General features: G+C 45.2%; 1 protein-coding gene across 1 annotated transcript in view; it reads left to right on the top strand.

The window, feature by feature from the left end:
- Positions 1–18,780, top strand: part of LOC133352776 (golgin subfamily A member 6-like protein 22) — a 40,170-nt gene that overhangs the window by 2,597 nt on the left and 18,793 nt on the right. The window contains exons 4-9 of the mRNA XM_061568653.1: positions 310–462; positions 12,494–12,528; positions 13,500–13,585; positions 14,259–14,353; positions 15,536–15,883; positions 16,352–16,504. Coding sequence (XP_061424637.1) covers positions 310–462; positions 12,494–12,528; positions 13,500–13,585; positions 14,259–14,353; positions 15,536–15,883; positions 16,352–16,504 — 870 coding nt within the window. The remainder of the gene's footprint in view (positions 1–309; positions 463–12,493; positions 12,529–13,499; positions 13,586–14,258; positions 14,354–15,535; positions 15,884–16,351; positions 16,505–18,780) is intronic.

The raw sequence follows: 18,780 nt of genomic DNA, 5'->3' as shown, positions 1-18,780 counted from the left end.
GCTGTTGCCGCCACTGCCACAAAACCCTCCGCCACCACTGCCACCTCCACCACTGCCATCACCACCACCGCCGCCACCACCACCACCGCAGTAACCACCACCGCCGACACCACCGCCGCCACCACCACCGCCACCACCGCCGCCACCGACACCGCCGCCGCCACCACTACCACCGCCGCCACCACCACCACCGCTGCCACCACCACCGCCGCCACCGACACCGCCGCCGCCACCACTACCACCGCCGCCACCACCACCACCGCTGCAACCACCACCGCCACCGCATCCACCTCTGACACTCCTGTACAGGGCCCGATTGCTCCAAGCTTTGGAGAAGAGGGCTTCCAAGCAGAGAAGATGGATAAGAAGACAGAGGTGGAACAGGAAGAGGAGAAGGTGGAGGAAGAGGTTGAGGAGGAACAGGAGGAGGGAATGGAGAAGACAGAGAATGGAGAGAAGATGGTGGTGGAGGATGAAGAAGAGGAGATGGAGGACGAGACAAAGCAGGAGGTGGAGGAGGTGCAGGTGGTGGAGGTGGTGATGCAGGGAAAGAAGAGGAAGCGAGGGGGCCTTGCTCGCGTGGCGAGAGCGATCACCTCCCTCCTCCGCCGCGTGCTGCTTTGTGGTGGCATGTCCACCCAGAGCCACTCCTGTAAAGAATAAGGTTCAATACCATTGTTGTTGCTGGCACTTTAAACTTTGTGAAATAAACCCATGATGACACAACATAACGTTGAATTGCTTGCAAGTGTAATAAAGGACTCGTTCACTGGGTCTGTCTCCGTTGTCCTTTATTTGGGTTCTTTACACTTGTCCCACACGGCCCTCGCTCAGAGCCTCCCCGCTTAGCAGCTCGACAGCTGCCTTCGCTCACGTAGCCTTTCGCGCTCCTGCAGCTCCGCTGTGCAGTCCTCCGGCTGCTCTCACTGCAGCTCCACCGCTGCTCCCTGTTCCCCCGTGCTCGTCACCGCTGGCCGACGGTGCCGAGTCTTACTGTGTGTGGCGATCTCGCCACTCTCCAACCTCCGCACTGTGTGGCCTCACTCTGTCTCTATTCCCAACACTCTCCCGTTTCTTCCGGTATCTCTCCCTTAAGACCTCATCCCTCTCTCTCACGTGACCTAACTCCTCCCCCCGTGACGTCATATCCGCGAGGCCGTTTATGCCCGCATTACACAAGTATACTACTGTTTGTATGTACATGGATCTGTACTTTTGTGTATGTCCACTCGTGTGTGGGTGTGTGTACATGGGAGTGTATATGTGTACTCGTGTATGATTATGCATTGGAACAAACAAATTGTTTTTATATTGTGTCGTACAAATAATTTAGGGGAAACGTGGTAGGAATGCGCCACCTCAACAGGGAACTACAGGGATGAGACTCCCCGCTCGTGGTGCTAAATGAATGAAAACAGCGCCACTGAGCAGACAGAGCCCCGCCCCTACAGCTCGTGAGTGTAACGTAGTGAGTGTGACCAGCGAACTGCCACGATGCTGCCAGGTAAGGGTAAACTTGTGTGATGGAGATGCTTCACCTGAAACTCGCCTCCACACGTGTTCGCTATGAACATTGTAACAATAAGGGACGATCAGTCATCTTTAACATAGCAGGTCTTTATTGTTCTGCAAGTATATTAACGTTAAAACTCGTAGAAACACATGCACACTCGTGTGTGAATGTACAACGCTGTATATACAGTCGTGTTTGGATGCACACTCGGGTGTGTATGTCTACTCGTCCGTGTTTTTTTTAAAGGAAAACTATGGTAGCAATAACGTACGATTAGTCATTTTTAAAAACAAATCAGGTCTTTATTAATCTGCAAGAAAACTCACGTTAATACTCGTATCGAAATCTTTATTAATACGCAGGCTCAAACAGGAAAGGAACTAGGCAAATTATTTCCCAATAGGAATTTAACAGTTAAAATATATTCTTGAAATCAAACACGTAAACGTCGATTTCCCCTTTGACGTCCTTTTCGACTGAAGCCATTCGTCCAAAGTATAAAATTGTTGTCATTCTGAAATAAGTGAACACTTCTGGAACTTTAAAGGAAGACATTCATCTGAACACATTATAGAGTATTCACAACATCACTCTAGCTTGAAGTCCTAGAAATCACCGAAAAATATATATAAGCGACACGAATATGACTCTCCAGCCACTCCACTATATCAAGCCATCTATCAGGATGCAACTGCATGGGGTCGAAAGAGGAATTTCGTTGAGGACTCATGACAACATTTTTACTCTTTGTTTGATGATGCCTGTGAAGTGTTGCTGACCGTGAAAATGCTTCCAACACATAGAGCAATCAAACGGTTTTGTTAAAAGAATTACACCAGTTTGTAGTGCTGGAAATCACTGATATAATCAATTGCACCTAATAAATTGATCTAACAGAGACACAAACGTGCACATTCCAGGACTTTACCAGAAGTACTCAATACTTTGATTATCCAGCCACTCCAGCAGCCATTTCTCATTATCAACCTGCATGGGGTCGAAATAGGAATTGTCGTCAGGGCTCAGTACATCCACTACATCCACGCATCTCTCAGGATCCACCTGCATAGGTTAGAAAGATGCATTTTTTAGGACTCATTGCAGCACTCTGTATTTCTCCTTTTGATTTCACTTTCATTGCGGATCTTCTCATGCTTGTTTCGGGGTGATGACCGTGTCCTCTCCAACGGAGAACAATTGAATGGCTTCTCGCCCGTGTGTGTTTTCTGGTGACGATGAAGATTTGATTTCCGTGAAAATGGCTTCCTACACAGAGAGCAATTGAACGCCTTCTCGCCCGTGTGTGTTTTTTGGTGATTGCGAAGAGTTCATGAATCTGCAAATGACTTCCCACACACAGAGCAATTGAATGGCTTCTCACCTGAGTGTGTTTTCTGGTGATTGCGAAGAGTTGCTGAATCTGCAAACGCCTTCCCACACACGGAGCAATTGAAAGGCTGCTCACCCGTGTGTGCGTGGCGCTGCGGAGAGTTGTTCTGCTCCATGTGACTGATTCTTCAGAGCAGAGTAACAGTCGCGGGTGTTGTTGATTATTAAAGGCAAACTCTAAGCTGTGTGGATGTCTGGCTCAAATCGCCAATATGCAAATTCTTACCAACGTCTAACTGAGACACAGTAACGTCTCGTAAGTGTTGATGCACGGCGTATCGATGACCCTGGAACCCGTCTGAAGAGATCACGAATTCTCCCGAAGCGAAGTCGCCAACCAGTCGCCAAGCAATCGTGCTCACCAGGCTGGGTCTCGTGGAAGAAGGTTTATCTGCAGAGCGAGGAGTCGAGCGTCTATCCTCAGCAAAATCCCTCTCGAAATAACCTTGAGGTCTGATTTTAAGCCCCTTATAACTTCGCTCTCGCATTCAAATCCTTTATTCTCAACTTGGCCTATCATGGACTTTGCATTCAATTGTTATTTTTTACATTAACAATCTGCATATCTAGCAACATAATACATATCACTGCATAATTGTACACCTCCGTTTGAATAAGGATGTGCATCTCCATGCATAATTCCGTGCTTCGTGTTAATTTTCTAATATTCACCCCCCAATGTCCTCTAAACTGCTGCAAGTTTAGAGGATGATAAAGTGACATACAGTCTGAAGTATCAAAATTGGTGATCTCGAGCTTGATTTGGAATAAGATGTGCAACTTTATACTGTACTGACTTTGTTTTATAAATATATTTAAGGACAATCGTGTTGAGCGGGGTGCTTCTAGAAAACGAGTGTTTTATATTATAATTCCTGCCGTGAACTTTGAATGATCATCTGAATGGTTTAGCTTGTAAGCATGGTTTATTATAGTGCCCATATTAAAGGTTTTTTGGGTTAGATCGCTTAAATATATAAATGTGTCGTTAAAACCCGACACCACCCGACACAGCCAACTACTACGGATTGTCACGTAAACAGAACATGCAGATTTGTCACTAGTACAGCACACTGGTGTGTTGGAGAGCCAAGCCACAACATTTACAATCTGAGCACGACGTTTCGTCTGTAATTAAAACTAGCCTCATCAGTCGACAGCCAGATTTGGGAAGTCTCACTGTTTCGTTCCTTATATAGAAGCATAGATGTGTTGACCACGCAGCTGCGCTCTTGCACAATGTGGGGGATGGGGGGGATTACTGAGGGAATGTACATTACGCGTGTGCATTATGCGAGCCCTTTGAACTTGTCCTTCCTGTCTATTCTGTTTATTAAAATAATTTGCTAATATTTAACCTGTGAAAATAATCACAAAACGTTGTTATCCTGTTACACTGCTGTGTGTATGAACATGCTCAGTGTAGTGGTAGTGTAGTGGTAGTGTAGTGGTAGTGTAGTGGTAGTGTAGTGGTATAGTAGTGGTAGTTTAGTGTTAGTGTAATGGTAGTGTAGTGGTAGTGTAGTGTAGTGGTATAGTAGTGGTAGTGCAGTAGTAGTGTAGTGGTAGTGTAGTGGTAGTGTAGTGGTAGTGCAGTGGTAGTGCAGTGGTAGTGTAGTGGTAGTGCAGTGGTAATGCAGTGGTAGTGCAGTGGTAGTGCAATGGTAGTGTAGTGGTTAGCACGCAGCTCAATTCTCGCTCACGTTAAATTCTTGCTCAACATCAGCGACGATTACCTGATCCGGTCCTGGGCCTCAAGGAGGCTGCCTCTGACACCTCCCTATGGTGGAAAGGAGCCAGGAGGCGCCGTCTCGCTTCCTCTCCCCTGACGACGACGGTGTCAGGCCGGCGGTGGCCCACGACGCTCGGTGTCGAGCTTCACCTTGAAGTCGGCTTTCTAGGGAATGTGGCCCAACAGTGGGTGGCAGACAATGCCACGTAAGGCTACAAGTGCCTTCAGGGTGTGCGAGTGTTAGGGAACGCGTAGGCTCAGGTGTGAATGTCGGGATGAAAGGGTCATCCTGTGGTGTATCGCCTGCGCATTGGATGGTCCCAGAGATATGCTGGGTGGGTGATCTAAAATATTCAAAACAAACCAACCCCTCTTGAAATGCCTTAAGTTTTGGCTGATCAAAATTATAATAGTGGCGGCGATAAAGTGAGCCTGGACAAGTAGGCACGAACCAAAAGCGCCGCATTTATATCCCCGCTCTAACCCCACGGTCCTCCCGAGCTGCTACTTACAGCTGGAAGCTTTCAGGAATTCAACAGTTAAAAAATCAATACGTAAACGTCGAATAATCATACTCTGTATATATATGAATCCATTGAGAGGGCAGATCCAGCAGTGGATAGTGTGATTCTAATACGACCACAATGTGATACTAGTGATTATAATGCAATTTAAATCCCGCAGCTCGCAGATCTGGTTCCATTATAGATACATAAAAAATGTATGCATTCGAGCCCAGTGTGATTCAAATACAGGATATTATGAAAGGCATATGACTAATCAGCCTTGCCTGCATTTCTACACTCATGTTCACCTTCAGTGCAGGCAGGAACAACCACCACTCCACGCCTGGGGCATACAGCTTCCCACAGCTCACCGTCACGGTTCCATGCCCCTCCATTATTTTGTTCAGAAGAAGAGCCACTCTCCCTGTTGTTTGGCATTCCCCTGCCACGAGTAAAGTTCTGTAAAAACAACCCCCTACCTCATCGGCGGTGCCGGACGGAAACGCTGTGGTGCATTCACCATGAAAACACGTGCAAAATATATGCACGCATACATACACACAGCACTGTTAATGCACAGCAGTGTTAATACACAAGATACTTTATGCTATAGACTGAAATTTAATAATGGGTGCGTTACAATATAATAAACAACGCGTACAAACTATACCATCTAGATGGGTAAAAAACAGCAATGATAACACGTTTTAACTGATCTACTATAACCAATAACCTTCGTTGTCCAGACACAACTTCATCAACAAGAGTCCTCAAAAATATCCATTAAACAAAGTCACCCCGCTATGAAGCATGCACCTCTTAGTATAAGTATATCTCCATCAACATTGCGGCATATTATACTTATTTTCACAGATAAAGCCGATAAATTGATCACAGTTTACAGGCCATTGTAAATGTGCAAACTAACAACATGCACATAATTATTCAAAGAGATGCCCATCCCTATTCAAACGGAAGCGAACGATGATTCAGCATATTCCTACTTCGGCTTAAGCACAATGGCCACATGAGCTTAGGTATGTTGCTAGATATGAGGAGCTTCAGTACCGTGAATAGCAATTGAATGCAAATAAGTTCATGAACAAAATTATTCAAGCGAGATTTCATAAATGAGAAGAATAATCCGTATTAGTGTGCCGTAGCAATGGCAAGCAAATGGAAGTATGAACGTGAAAAAGACTTCATGCAAATAAACTAAACCTATGACTTCAATACACTCATTAAATATGAGGCCAATATTCCTAATTTTATTAATAATTCCAAGCGTTTGGAGTGGAAACAGAGAAGGAATTAGAATCGCACGCTTTTCTGTCATTAGCAATAACGTGCTTCAGTGATGTGGGGCATCGTCGTCAGCTTAACCTGTGAAAATAATCACAAAACCCCACTTACCAAGTAAACTACTGTTTGTACGTACATGGATCTGTACATCTGTGTATGTCCACTCGTGAGTTTATTTACACTCGTTGATGTGGATATGTACATGCGTGAATGTGTGTGTATAGGTATGTACAATAATTTGTGCGCACATTTGTTCGTGTAGTAGAACGCAATCCCTTTGTACGTACACTGCTGTATATGCACACTGATGTGTGTATGCGCACTTGTACGCATGTGCACCCGTGTGTATGTATGAAGCAGTGTGTATGCACATTCTACAACGCTGTGTATGTTCACTCGTGTGTGGGTCTGTGTACATGGGAGTGTATTTGTGTACTCGTATGTGATTATGCATTGGAACAAACAAATTGTTTTTATATTGTGTCGTACAAATAATTTAGGGGAAACGTGGTAGGAATGCGCCACCTCAACAGGGAACTACAGGGATGAGACTCCCCGCTCGTGGTGCTAAATGAATGAAAACAGCGCCACTGAGCAGACAGAGCCCCGCCCCTACAGCTCGTGAGTGTGACGTAGTGAGTGTGACCAGCGAACTGCCACGATGCTGCCAGGTAAGGGTAAACTTGTGTGATGGAGATGCTTCACCTGAAACTCGCCTCCACACGTGTTCGCTATGAACATTGTAACAATAAGGGACGATCAGTCATCTTTAACATAGCAGGTCTTTATTGTTCTGCAAGTATATTAACGTTAAAACTCGTAGAAACACATGCACACTCGTGTGTGAATGTACAACGCTGTATATACAGTCGTGTTTGGATGCACACTCGTGTGTGTATGTCTACTCGTCCGTGTTTTTTTTTAAAGGAAAGCTATGGTAGCAATAACGTACGATTAGTCATTTTTAAAAACAAATCAGGTCTTCATTGATCTGCAACAATATTAACGTTAAAACTCGCGTAAAAATCTTTATTAATTCGTTTTTCAAACAGTTAAGGAACTCGGAAAATTATTTCACTTTCAGAGGCCTCGTGGGCCGCTGTGGTGGCTACGAGACTTCCCTCCAGGACATTGCTCACATCCACCGCAGCGTTACCGTCCATCACCGCCGATGAGGTAGCGGATTCTTTTCACGGAACTTTACTCGTGGATGGGGAATGCCAAACAACAGGGGGCTCTTTTTCTGAGAAAAAAAAAACGAATCAAGGGGGCGTGGGAGCGTGGCGTAAGGTGTGGAAAGCGCTAAGCCCCAGGCTACCGTGGGCACACCTCCCAATCAACGGGAGGCGAGGAGTGGTGGTTGCTCATGCATCCACCGAAGATGCATATAAGTCGAGTTAGATTCCTTCTCTGACCTCCTACATTATAATCCCACTATACTCGGATGTATGCATATGTATATATATATATATTTGCGGACCTAGGGACGGATATGCGTACTGGGGGTGCGGGATTAGAATTGCACTATAATTATTAGGATCGCATTGTGGCCGCATTGTAATTTGCTGAATGTGCAATCTCAATGGATTGGAATAGCTATTTACAGTATTTATTAACAATTAACCGCACAATCCTAATCAAAACTTGTTGAGCATATTTATTTTATATTTATTGTGCCATTCAAATCCCGCAGCCCGCAGTTCGCATATAGATACATACACAATGCATTAATTCGAGCACAGTGTGATTCTATTACGGGATATTATGAAAGGCATATGACTAATCGGTCTTGCCTGCATCCCTGCAATGATGTTCACCTTCGGGGTAGGCATGAGCAACCACCACTCCTCGCCTGGGGCATACAGCTTCCCACAGCTCACCGCCACAGTCCCATGCCCCTTCGTTATTTTGTTCAGAAGAGCCACTCTCCCTGTTGTTTGGCATTCCCCTGCCACGAGTAAAGTTCTGTAAAAACAACCCCCTACCTCATCGGCGGACGGTAAAGCTGTGGTAACTGTGAGCAATGTTCCAGAGGGAATGCTCATAGCGATCACAGCGGCCCTCGAGGTCTCCGGACTGTTGCGAGGGGCTGGTTACCCCTCCACATTCAATGCACTTACCGTGAAAACACGTGGAAAATGTGTCAACACATTCGTACACACAGCACTGTAATACACAAAGGTCTAAATACACACGATACTTTCTGCTATAGACTGAAATGCGATCATGGCTGCGTTACAATATAATAAACAACGCTTACAAACGATACCATCCAGATGGGTATCCACGGCAATTGTAACAATTTTAATTGATCGAATATAACAATTCACCTTCGTTGTCTAGACACACCCTGATCAACAAAGGTCCTTAAACATATTCATAAAACCACATCAACACGATATGAAACATGCACCTCTTCGTATAAGTATATCTCGATCAACAATATATTATACTGTATTTCACAGGTAAGGCCGATAACTTGATCACAGTTTACAGGCCATTGGAAATGTGCAAAATCCTACTTCGGCTTAAGCACAATGGCCACATGAGATTAGGTTTGTTAGATATGAGGAGCGTTACATGCGAGAATAACTGAATGCAAGGAAGTTCATGAAGAAAATGTAAATGATTCTAGAGAGATTTCATAAATGGGAAGAATAATCTCAAACAGTGTGCCGTAGCAAATGCAAACAAATGGAATTAAATAAACTAAACTAATGTCTTCACTACACTCATTAAACATGGGGCCACTATTTAAAATATTATTAATAATTCCAAGCTTTTGGGGTGGAAACAGAAGGAATTAGAATTGAATGCGTTTTTTTTCAAAAGTATAACGTAATTCAGGGCATCGTGTGTGTATGTACAAAGCGGTGTGAATGCACATTTGTGTATGTATCTACACTACTGCGCATGCCCACTCGTGTGTGGGTGTGTACATGGGAGTGTATACTCGTGTATTGTTATAATTTTGTGTCGTACAAAGAATTGAGGGCAACGTGGTAATGAATGCGGCACCACAACAGGGAACTACAGGGATGCGACTCCCCGCTCGTGGTGCTAAATTAATGAAAACAGCGCCACTGAGCAGACAGAGTCCCGCCCCTACAGCTCGTGAATGTGACGTAGTGAGTGTGACCAGCGGACTGCCACGATGCTGCCAGGTAAGGGTAAACTTGTGTGATGGAGATGCTTCACCTGAAACTCGCCTCCACACGTGTTCGCTATGAACATTGTAGCAATAAGGGACGATCAGTCATCTTTAACATATCAGGTCTTTATTGTTCTGCAAGTATATTAACGTTAAAACTCGTAGAAACACATGCACACTCGTGTGTGAATGTCTCCTCGTCCGTGTTTTTTAAAGGAAGGATATGGTTGCAATAACGTATGATCAGTCATCTTTAAAAACAAAGCAGATCTTTATTAATCTGCAAGCATTTTAAAGTTAAAACTCGCACCTATCCATCACCACCACCCATCAAATTAACACAGCTATAAATATAGATATGTAAATTGACACAAACATAACAGACACACAAATAAACAATCTCTTTCACGACTTAATAATAACATAGTCCATATTGTCCGTGCCAGGCTAGGTGCACACAGACAAATCCATTGCACAATAATTTACATGTAACTCAAATTCACACTTAGTACTACCACCTCACTCACTTAAACATAACTACATAGATTAAGAAAACCATTAATTTAATAGTAAATAAACCAACAAGATGGTGTTTATACGCTTGCAATTTAATGAATGGAATACAAGTTCATAATTCAAATTATACAAACATAAAAAATAATGAATATGAAGCCTGAGGCCGAGGTGTATGGCAGGCCTAACGGCCAGGCCTCCCTTCTGTCCTCGTCGCAGGAATGGCGACATCAAAGAGCACAAAGCAAGGGTGCAAATGTTGAATTTCTGTAGCGTAATTTAGACTGATTAGAGACTACAAACACTACGTACACGATGTAAACACAGCTACACAACGCACACACACTCGCCACACTTTCTCGACAAAACACGAACTGCACACTCTCACTCTGCCACACACTCTGCCACACTCTCTCTTTCTCACTAACTCAATGTCTATCACTAACTCACTGTCTCTCACTAAGTCACTGTCTCTCACTAACTCACTGTCTCTCACTAACTCACTGTCTCTCACTAACTCACTGTCTCATTCTATCACACTCACTGACTCACTCTGCCACACTCACTCAAGCTCTAACGCACTCAATCTCACACACACTTATTCACTCACACCCACTCAATCAATCTCTCACCCACTCACTCAATCTCTCACCCACTCACCCACTCGCTAATCTCTCACCCACTCACCCACTCACTCACCCACTCACCCACTCACCCACCCATTCACTCACCCACTCACCCACCCACTCACTCACCCACTCACCCACTCACTCAATCTCTCACCCACTCACCCACCCACTCACTCACTCTCTCACCTAATCACTCACTCAATCTCTCACCCACACACTCAATCTCTCACCCACCCACTCAACCATTCACTCACCCACTCACCCATTCACTCACCCACTCACTCACCACTCACCCATTCACTCACCCACTCACCCATTCACTCACCCACCCACTCACCCATTCACTCACCCACACCCATTCACTCACCCACTCACTCACCCACTCACCCATTCACTCACCCATTCACTCACCCACTCACTCACCCACTCACCCATTCACTCACCCACTCACCCATTCACTCACCCACCCACTCACTCAATCTCTCACCCACTCACCCATTCACTCACCCACTCACCCACCCACCCACTCACTCACCCACTCACTCACTCACCCACTCACCCACCCACTCACCCATTCACTCAATCTCTCACCCACCCACGCACCCACTCACTCAATCTCTCACCCACTCACCTAATCTCTCACCCACTCACCTAATCTCTCACCCACTCACCCATTCACTCACTCACCCACCCTCTCACCCACTCACTCAATCTCTCACCCACTCACCCATTCACTCACCCTCGCTGTGTAGACCACGGAGTCTGAAGTCGAACCCAAGCCCTGCAGTTTCCGGTCCCACGCACAACCAGCACTGCACCACGTGATGCGCCAGCCGGGATCGTGGGGGGCGGAGCCTCGCCCTAGTGACGTCACCTCTGTTACGTCACAGCCACGCCTCCACCCACAGTCGAGAGGAATGCACACGAGGGAGCAGCAGAAGAAGCCTTTTGAGAGCGAATCCTCAACGAGGTGAGCGACCCTGTTGATTTTACATTTCGACCACAAACTAAAGCTTCATTACTTTTATATGTTCATAATTCAATTTTCAGCAATCAAATTAGAAAAAAACGCCACTTTTTTCAAATTTTCTTGCTGTGGATTTCACACCTGATGACGATTGCTTGTGTTGCAGTCGAAACGTCGTGATAATTTTATTGTTTTATATTTTTATTATTTTATTGTTTCCCTTCTATGTGACTTCACTGAAAGAACCAAGAATATGAATCCCTGCAGTCACGAAAGCTTTAATTAAAAATTCTAATTAGAACTGTTAGATAGGATACTTGGCATTCTCTGAAATGTTGCTGTTACTGTCGTTGTTTAGACCCCAAGCGAGTCAGCATTTAAAACAAGCTTAACTAATCCGTTTAAATCTCATAGAATATTATTAACATGTATACAATTATTGTGTTCTGATTGCTGGTACAATTGTGCCCTACATTACATGTATTGAATGTTATTTAACATATGAGGAGGAGTCTGCCTTTAAGTTCAGACCCTAGCCACTGCCATAGTTGCCTCCAATCTGTGATGTCACAGCCACATGGGTGGTACCTCTGACATCAAGTGACCTACGACGTCATGCTCGTATTATAACAAATAATTAAAGTATGGTCATATGACCCTAATGACCCACAAGGCATATGGGTCCTCTATCAAGCAGTCGATTAATACAAATGGGCTGTACATGAACATGCATGTCGGGATTAGAGGTGAAATATCATTGTTAAGTCTGGTGATTATGTTTAATGGAATAGGCAGTTGGAATAAACATGTTCGTGTGGGTGGATGAGTGAGTGATCGGGCGCACACATGAGTGGGAAAACAAGCGAGTGAGTGGGCTTTTAAAGCAACAGTCACGATAGTCTTCTTGATTCTATCGGTAAAGTCACGTAGAAAGAAAATAATAAAATGATAAAAATAAAACATAATAAAATACAATGCTCACGACGTTTCGGCCACAACGCAAGCAGCCGTCCTCAGGTGAAGAATAGGGCTGTCGAAAAGACAGCGTCTGAATGAACACCACCAAGCTTGGCAGCGTATATTTAAGCTGGGTTAGAGTGGGAAGGGCGCCTTGACAAAGGTATTTGCATATCAACAGATGAATTTAGCATATTTATGGAAAATGTAATTAGTCACTACTTGTGAAATGCGTAGGAGGTGGGGGGGGGGGTCTCAAAGTCATATTATGCCATTGCATTATGTAGGATTAGCAGCAACAACAAAAGTCACGATAGTGTTTTAGTTTTGAAGCTTTCGTGACTGCAAGGATTCATACTCTTAGGTTTTTTTTCGGTAAAGTCACGTAGGGAAAAAAAATTAGCTTTCACAATATTTATAATAATATGAATAAAAAAGAATAACTCACGACGTTTCGGAGGCAACACAAGCTTCCTTCATCAGGTGTAAAAAGGCACAGCAAAATAACTGTAGAATAACTGTAACATAACTGTAGTTATTTTGCCTTTTTACACCTAACTACAGTTATTTTGCTGTGCCTTTTTACACCTGATGAAGGAAGCTTGTGTTGCCTCCGAAACGTCGTGATATATTATTTTATTTCTATTATTATTTATATTTTTAACATTAATTATTTTTATTATTTATCTATTTTTACCTACGTGACTTTACCGAAAAAAACCTAAGAGTATAGTCACGATAGTGATTGGATTGATACAATGAGTGGTCAAATATGTATTAATTAGGAGGATGAGTGATTCAAAAGTTTGCTAAATCTGAGCGTTGTTCCAACCTCCCCAGGCCATCCAACTTCAAACAAAATCTACTCGTTCCCAACAACATGGACAGACAAATCACGTGGGCTGAGATCTTGGATGAATATGAGGGTAAGTCCCAGATACCGGCATCACATGGATTATATGCGGAGGAGGAGACTCCTTGATGAATTACTTTTCGTAGACATGGCTTGGTGGTAATGGGAAGACGTAATGATCGAGTGTGGCAAAGAGGATGGGTTTATATTTGAGTTGTTGCCATCTTTGTTCAAACTGGGGTCTCAAGCTTATGTAATTTACGATCTCTCCGCCCCCGCCCCCTCTGTATATTTAAGGCCTCGTCACAGAGACGACCTCTCTCTTTCTGCCAATACGTGTTCTCTCTCTGCGTGTCTTTGTGATGTCTGTCTGCTTGTGTGTCTGTCTATTGTTTTCTGGTTAGATTTGTGTTGCTATTTATTTTATACCTGATGATGATTGCTTGTGTTGCAATCGAAACGTCGTAGTATGCTATTATTTAATTTATTATTTTATCTTTATACGTGACTTAACCTCAAGAACCAAAGAATAATTCCTCCAGTCACGAAAGCTCCAAAATTGAGATTGCCGACAAAAACATGACTTGTAAAGTTTTACTGCCATGTGATGACTATTTTTCAATAGCAGGTCCTGTTGTGTGGTAAGCGGTAATTACTGGGATCTCAAAATTAGTTCTGTGAGACTCCATGTCCTTCGTTCTCTAATTAATAACTCGTACTTTGAATGCATTTTCTGTTCTTCATAGCCCGGGAGTCGGCGTGCCAGTCGACCACGTGGGGGGACGTTATGGATAAGGTGGACCCTTTCCCAGGCCAAAGTTACAAGAATCGCTCCCCAAAGGTGTGTATGGGTTCTAGATTTGAAGCTTTCGTGACTGCAAGGATTCATACTCTTAGTTATTTCGGTAAAGTCACGTAGGTATAAAATGAAATAAAAATTAATAAAAATAAAATAATAAAAATCACGACGTTTCGGAGGCAACACAAGTCTCCGTCCCAGGTGGGACCGTCACAGCTGAATTTGCTGTATCAAGTGAGGCAGGGATTCCAAGATGCAAGTTCTTAAATACAAGTTAAGGAGGGAGGAGGGGGGAGGAGCTTATCAGAATGTGGTAGCCAATGAATGGAGCGTATTGGGAGGGGGGCGGGGCTAAAAGAGAGCACGATGTGTATGGGGTCTGTGGGGTTAAAACACACGACATTCTCTCGACAACGAGCACACCATGTCACCTCACCAGCACACCAAAATATCACGACACCAACTCTCCCCATCACCTTCTCATCACACTACACGACCACCAATTCAATACACCATATTAGAGCCTCATCATGCCTCTATACCATCACAATACACCATCTCTCTAGAACATTCCACTACTTCTCCTCTCCATATCGCAACACCATGTCCCGACACCATCACCGCATCTCTTCACCGTCCCGCTCATGCAGGCACTTGAAGTGGCCATTTATTACCAATGAAGACAGAATGATATCAGGCAGTCACATTAATTATGTCTGTGATTTGATTGGAAGTTACCATTCCAGTTCCAAACTATGGGCGCTGCAGTGAAGTTTGTCCAGAGTTTGGGCTTCCAGATATTTATAATGGGACATTCTGTGAAAACTATTGCCAGTGATGATTATTGCCAACAATTGCTATGAAACCGCCACAATCGAGCAAAGTCTTGAGTGCATGCATGGGGTTTATGGGGATATATGAGGATGTGACATGTATTTTCATTCTATAGGAGTTGGGATATTTAGGGGTTAGTACTACACGTACAATGTGATACAAGTATTGATGGATAAGGCATTGTGTTAACAGCAGGTGATAGTGTATATTCAAGTGTGTACTAAGCAAGTTTGAATGACTGAATGTGGATGGCTGCATCTGTACATACATGTGTGAGTATGTTTTTTTGTTTGGGTTTATGTGCACGTCCACGTTTGCGTGCCTGTGGGTATGAATGTTTTCTTGCATGTGCATGTCTGAATGTTCTTTTGCTTATCTTTGCTTGATCAGAGGATAATTGGGGAGTTGAAGGACGTCAGCGGGATGAAGCATCTCCAGGAAAAGAACCTTAGCAAAGAAAGATGCACCATGGAAGAGGAGCGCCTCTTTGAGGTGCAGCGCATTGCCAGGGCGAAGTGCCGCACAGATGAGAAGTACTTCCGAGACTATCTCCTCAAGAAGCGCCTCATTCAAGTGAAGTACTTCATTGATGAGAAGCATCATCTCGAGATGATGTGTCCTGAGGAGAAGAATCTGGAGGAGGAGGAGAAGTGTCTCGCCAACGTGAAACGCGTCGAGGAGGAGAAGCGCCTTGAGCAGGAGCAGCGCCTTGCCAGCATTGCAACCATCACCACCACCGCTACCGCCGGCAACTCCACCCCCACCCCTGCCACCACCACCGCCACCACCACCACTGCCACCACTGCCACCGCCACCACCACCGCCACCACCACCCCCACTGCCACTGATGCTGTTGCCGCCACTGCCACAAAACCCGCCGCCACCACCACCGCCACCACCGCCACGACCGCCGTCACCACCGCCACCACAGCCACCACCGCCAACGCCACAACTGCCGCCACCGCATCCACCGCCACCACTGCCACTGACGCTGTTGCCGCCACTGCCACAAAACCATCCGCCACCACTGCCACCTCCACCACTGCCATCACCACCACCGCCGCCACCACCACCACCGCAGTAACCACCGCCGCCACCACCACCGCCGCCACCGACACCGCCGCCGCCACCACTACCACCGCCGCCACCACCACCACCGCTGCAACCACCACCGCCACCGCATCCACCTCTGACACTCCTGTACAGGGCCCGATTGCTCCAAGCTTTGGAGAAGAGGGCTTCCAAGCAGAGAAGATGGATAAGAAGACAGAGGTGGAACAGGAAGAGGAGAAGGTGGAGGAAGAGGTTGAGGAGGAACAGGAGGAGGGAATGGAGAAGACAGAGAATGGAGAGAAGATGGTGGTGGAGGATGAAGAGGAGGAGATGGAGGACGAGACAAAGCAGGAGGTGGAGGAGGTGCAGGTGGTGGAGGTGGTGATGCAGGGAAAGAAGAGGAAGCGAGGGGGCCTTGCTCGCGTGGCGAGAGCGATCACCTCCCTCCTCCGCCGCGTGCTGCTTTGTGGTGGCATGTCCACCCAGAGCCACTCCTGTAAAGAATAAGGTTCAATACCATTGTTGTTGCTGGCACTTTAAACTTTGTGAAATAAACCCATGATGACACAACATAACGTTGAATTGCTTGCAAGTGTAATAAAGGACTCGTTCACTGGGTCTGTCTCCGTTGTCCTTTATTTGGGTTCTTTACACTTGTCCCACACGGCCCTCGCTCAGAGCCTCCCCGCTTAGCAGCTCGACAGCTGCCTTCGCTCACGTAGCCTTTCGCGCTCCTGCAGCTCCGCTGTGCAGTCCTCCGGCTGCTCTCACTGCAGCTCCACCGCTGCTCCCTGTTCCCCCGTGCTCGTCACCGCTGGCCGACGGTGCCGAGTCTTACTGTGTGTGGCGATCTCGCCACTCTCCAACCTCCGCACTGTGTGGCCTCACTCTGTCTCTATTCCCAACACTCTCCCGTTTCTTCCGGTATCTCTCCCTTAAGACCTCATCCCTCTCTCTCACGTGACCTAACTCCTCCCCCCGTGACGTCATATCCGCGAGGCCGTTTATGCCCGCATTACACAAGTATACTACTGTTTGTATGTACATGGATCTGTACTTTTGTGTATGTCCACTCGTGTGTGGGTGTGTGTACATGGGAGTGTATATGTGTACTCGTGTATGATTATGTATTGGAACAAACAAATTGTTTTTATATTGTGTCGTACAAATAATTTAGGGGAAACGTGGTAGGAATGCGGCACCACAACAGGGAACTACAGGGATGAGACTCCCCGCTCGTGGTGCTAAATGAATGAAAACAGCGCCACTGAGCAGACAGAGCCCCGCCCCTACAGCTCGTGAGTGTAACGTAGTGAGTGTGACCAGCGAACTGCCACGATGCTGCCAGGTAAGGGTAAACTTGTGTGATGGAGATGCTTCACCTGAAACTCGCCTCCACACGTGTTCGCTATGAACATTGTAACAATAAGGGACGATCAGTCATCTTTAACATAGCAGGTCTTTATTGTTCTGCAAGTATATTAACGTTAAAACTCGTAGAAACACATGCACACTCGTGTGTGAATGTACAACGCTGTATATACAGTCGTGTTTGGATGCACACTCGTGTGTGTATGTCTACTCGTCCGTGTTTTTTTTAAAGGAAAACTATGGTAGCAACAACGTACGATTAGTCATCTTTAAAAACAAATCAGGTCTTTATTAATCTGCAAGAAAACTCACGCTAATACTCGTATCGAAATCTTTATTAATACGCAGGCTCAAACAGGAAAGGAACTAGGCAAATTATTTCCCAATAGGAATTCAACAGTTAAAACAGATTCTTAATATTAAACATGTAAACGTCGATTTCCCCCTTGAAGTCCTAGAAATCACCGAAAAAAATATTTAAGAGACACGAATATGACTCTTCAGCCAATCCACTACATGAAGCCATCTCTCAGGATGCAACTGCATGGGGTCGAAAGAGGAATTTCGTTTAGGACTCATGACAACATTTTAACTCTTTGTTTGATAGTGCCTGTGAAGTGTTGCTGACTGAAAATGCTTCCAACACACAGAGCAATCAAACGGTTGTGTTAAAATAATTACACTAGCTTGGAGTAGTGCTGGAAATCACTGATATAATCAATTGCACCTAATACATTGATCTAACAGAGACACAAACGTGCACATTCCAGGACTTTAACAGAAGTACTCAATACTTTGATTATCCAGCCACTCCAGCAGCCATTTCTCATTATGAACCTGCATGGGGTCTAAAAAAGAATTGGCGTCAGGGCTCAGTACATCCAGCCATCTCGCAGGATCCAACTGCATGGGGTCGAAAGAGGAATTGTCGTCAGGACTCATTACATCCACTACATCCACGCATCTCTCAGGTTCCACCTGCATAGGTTCGAAAGATAGATTTTTTTCAGGACTCATTGAAGCATTTTGTTTTTCACCTTTAGATTTCACTTCCCTATCATTGCGGATCTTCTCATGTTTGTTTCGGGGTGATGACCGTGTCCTCTCCAACAGAGAACAATTGAATGGATTATCGCCCTTGTGTGTTTTCTGGTGCCTGTGAAGATCTGATTTCCGTGCAAATGCCTTCCAGCACACAGCGCAATTGAACG

Source organism: Lethenteron reissneri, chromosome 5, assembly GCF_015708825.2.
Source record: "Lethenteron reissneri isolate LAM-NWPU_2019-01 chromosome 5, ASM1570882v1, whole genome shotgun sequence".
NCBI lineage: Eukaryota > Metazoa > Chordata > Hyperoartia > Petromyzontiformes > Petromyzontidae > Lethenteron > Lethenteron reissneri.
Note: the sequence above shows the minus strand (reverse complement) of the source record. Positions and strands in the feature narration are given on the sequence as shown.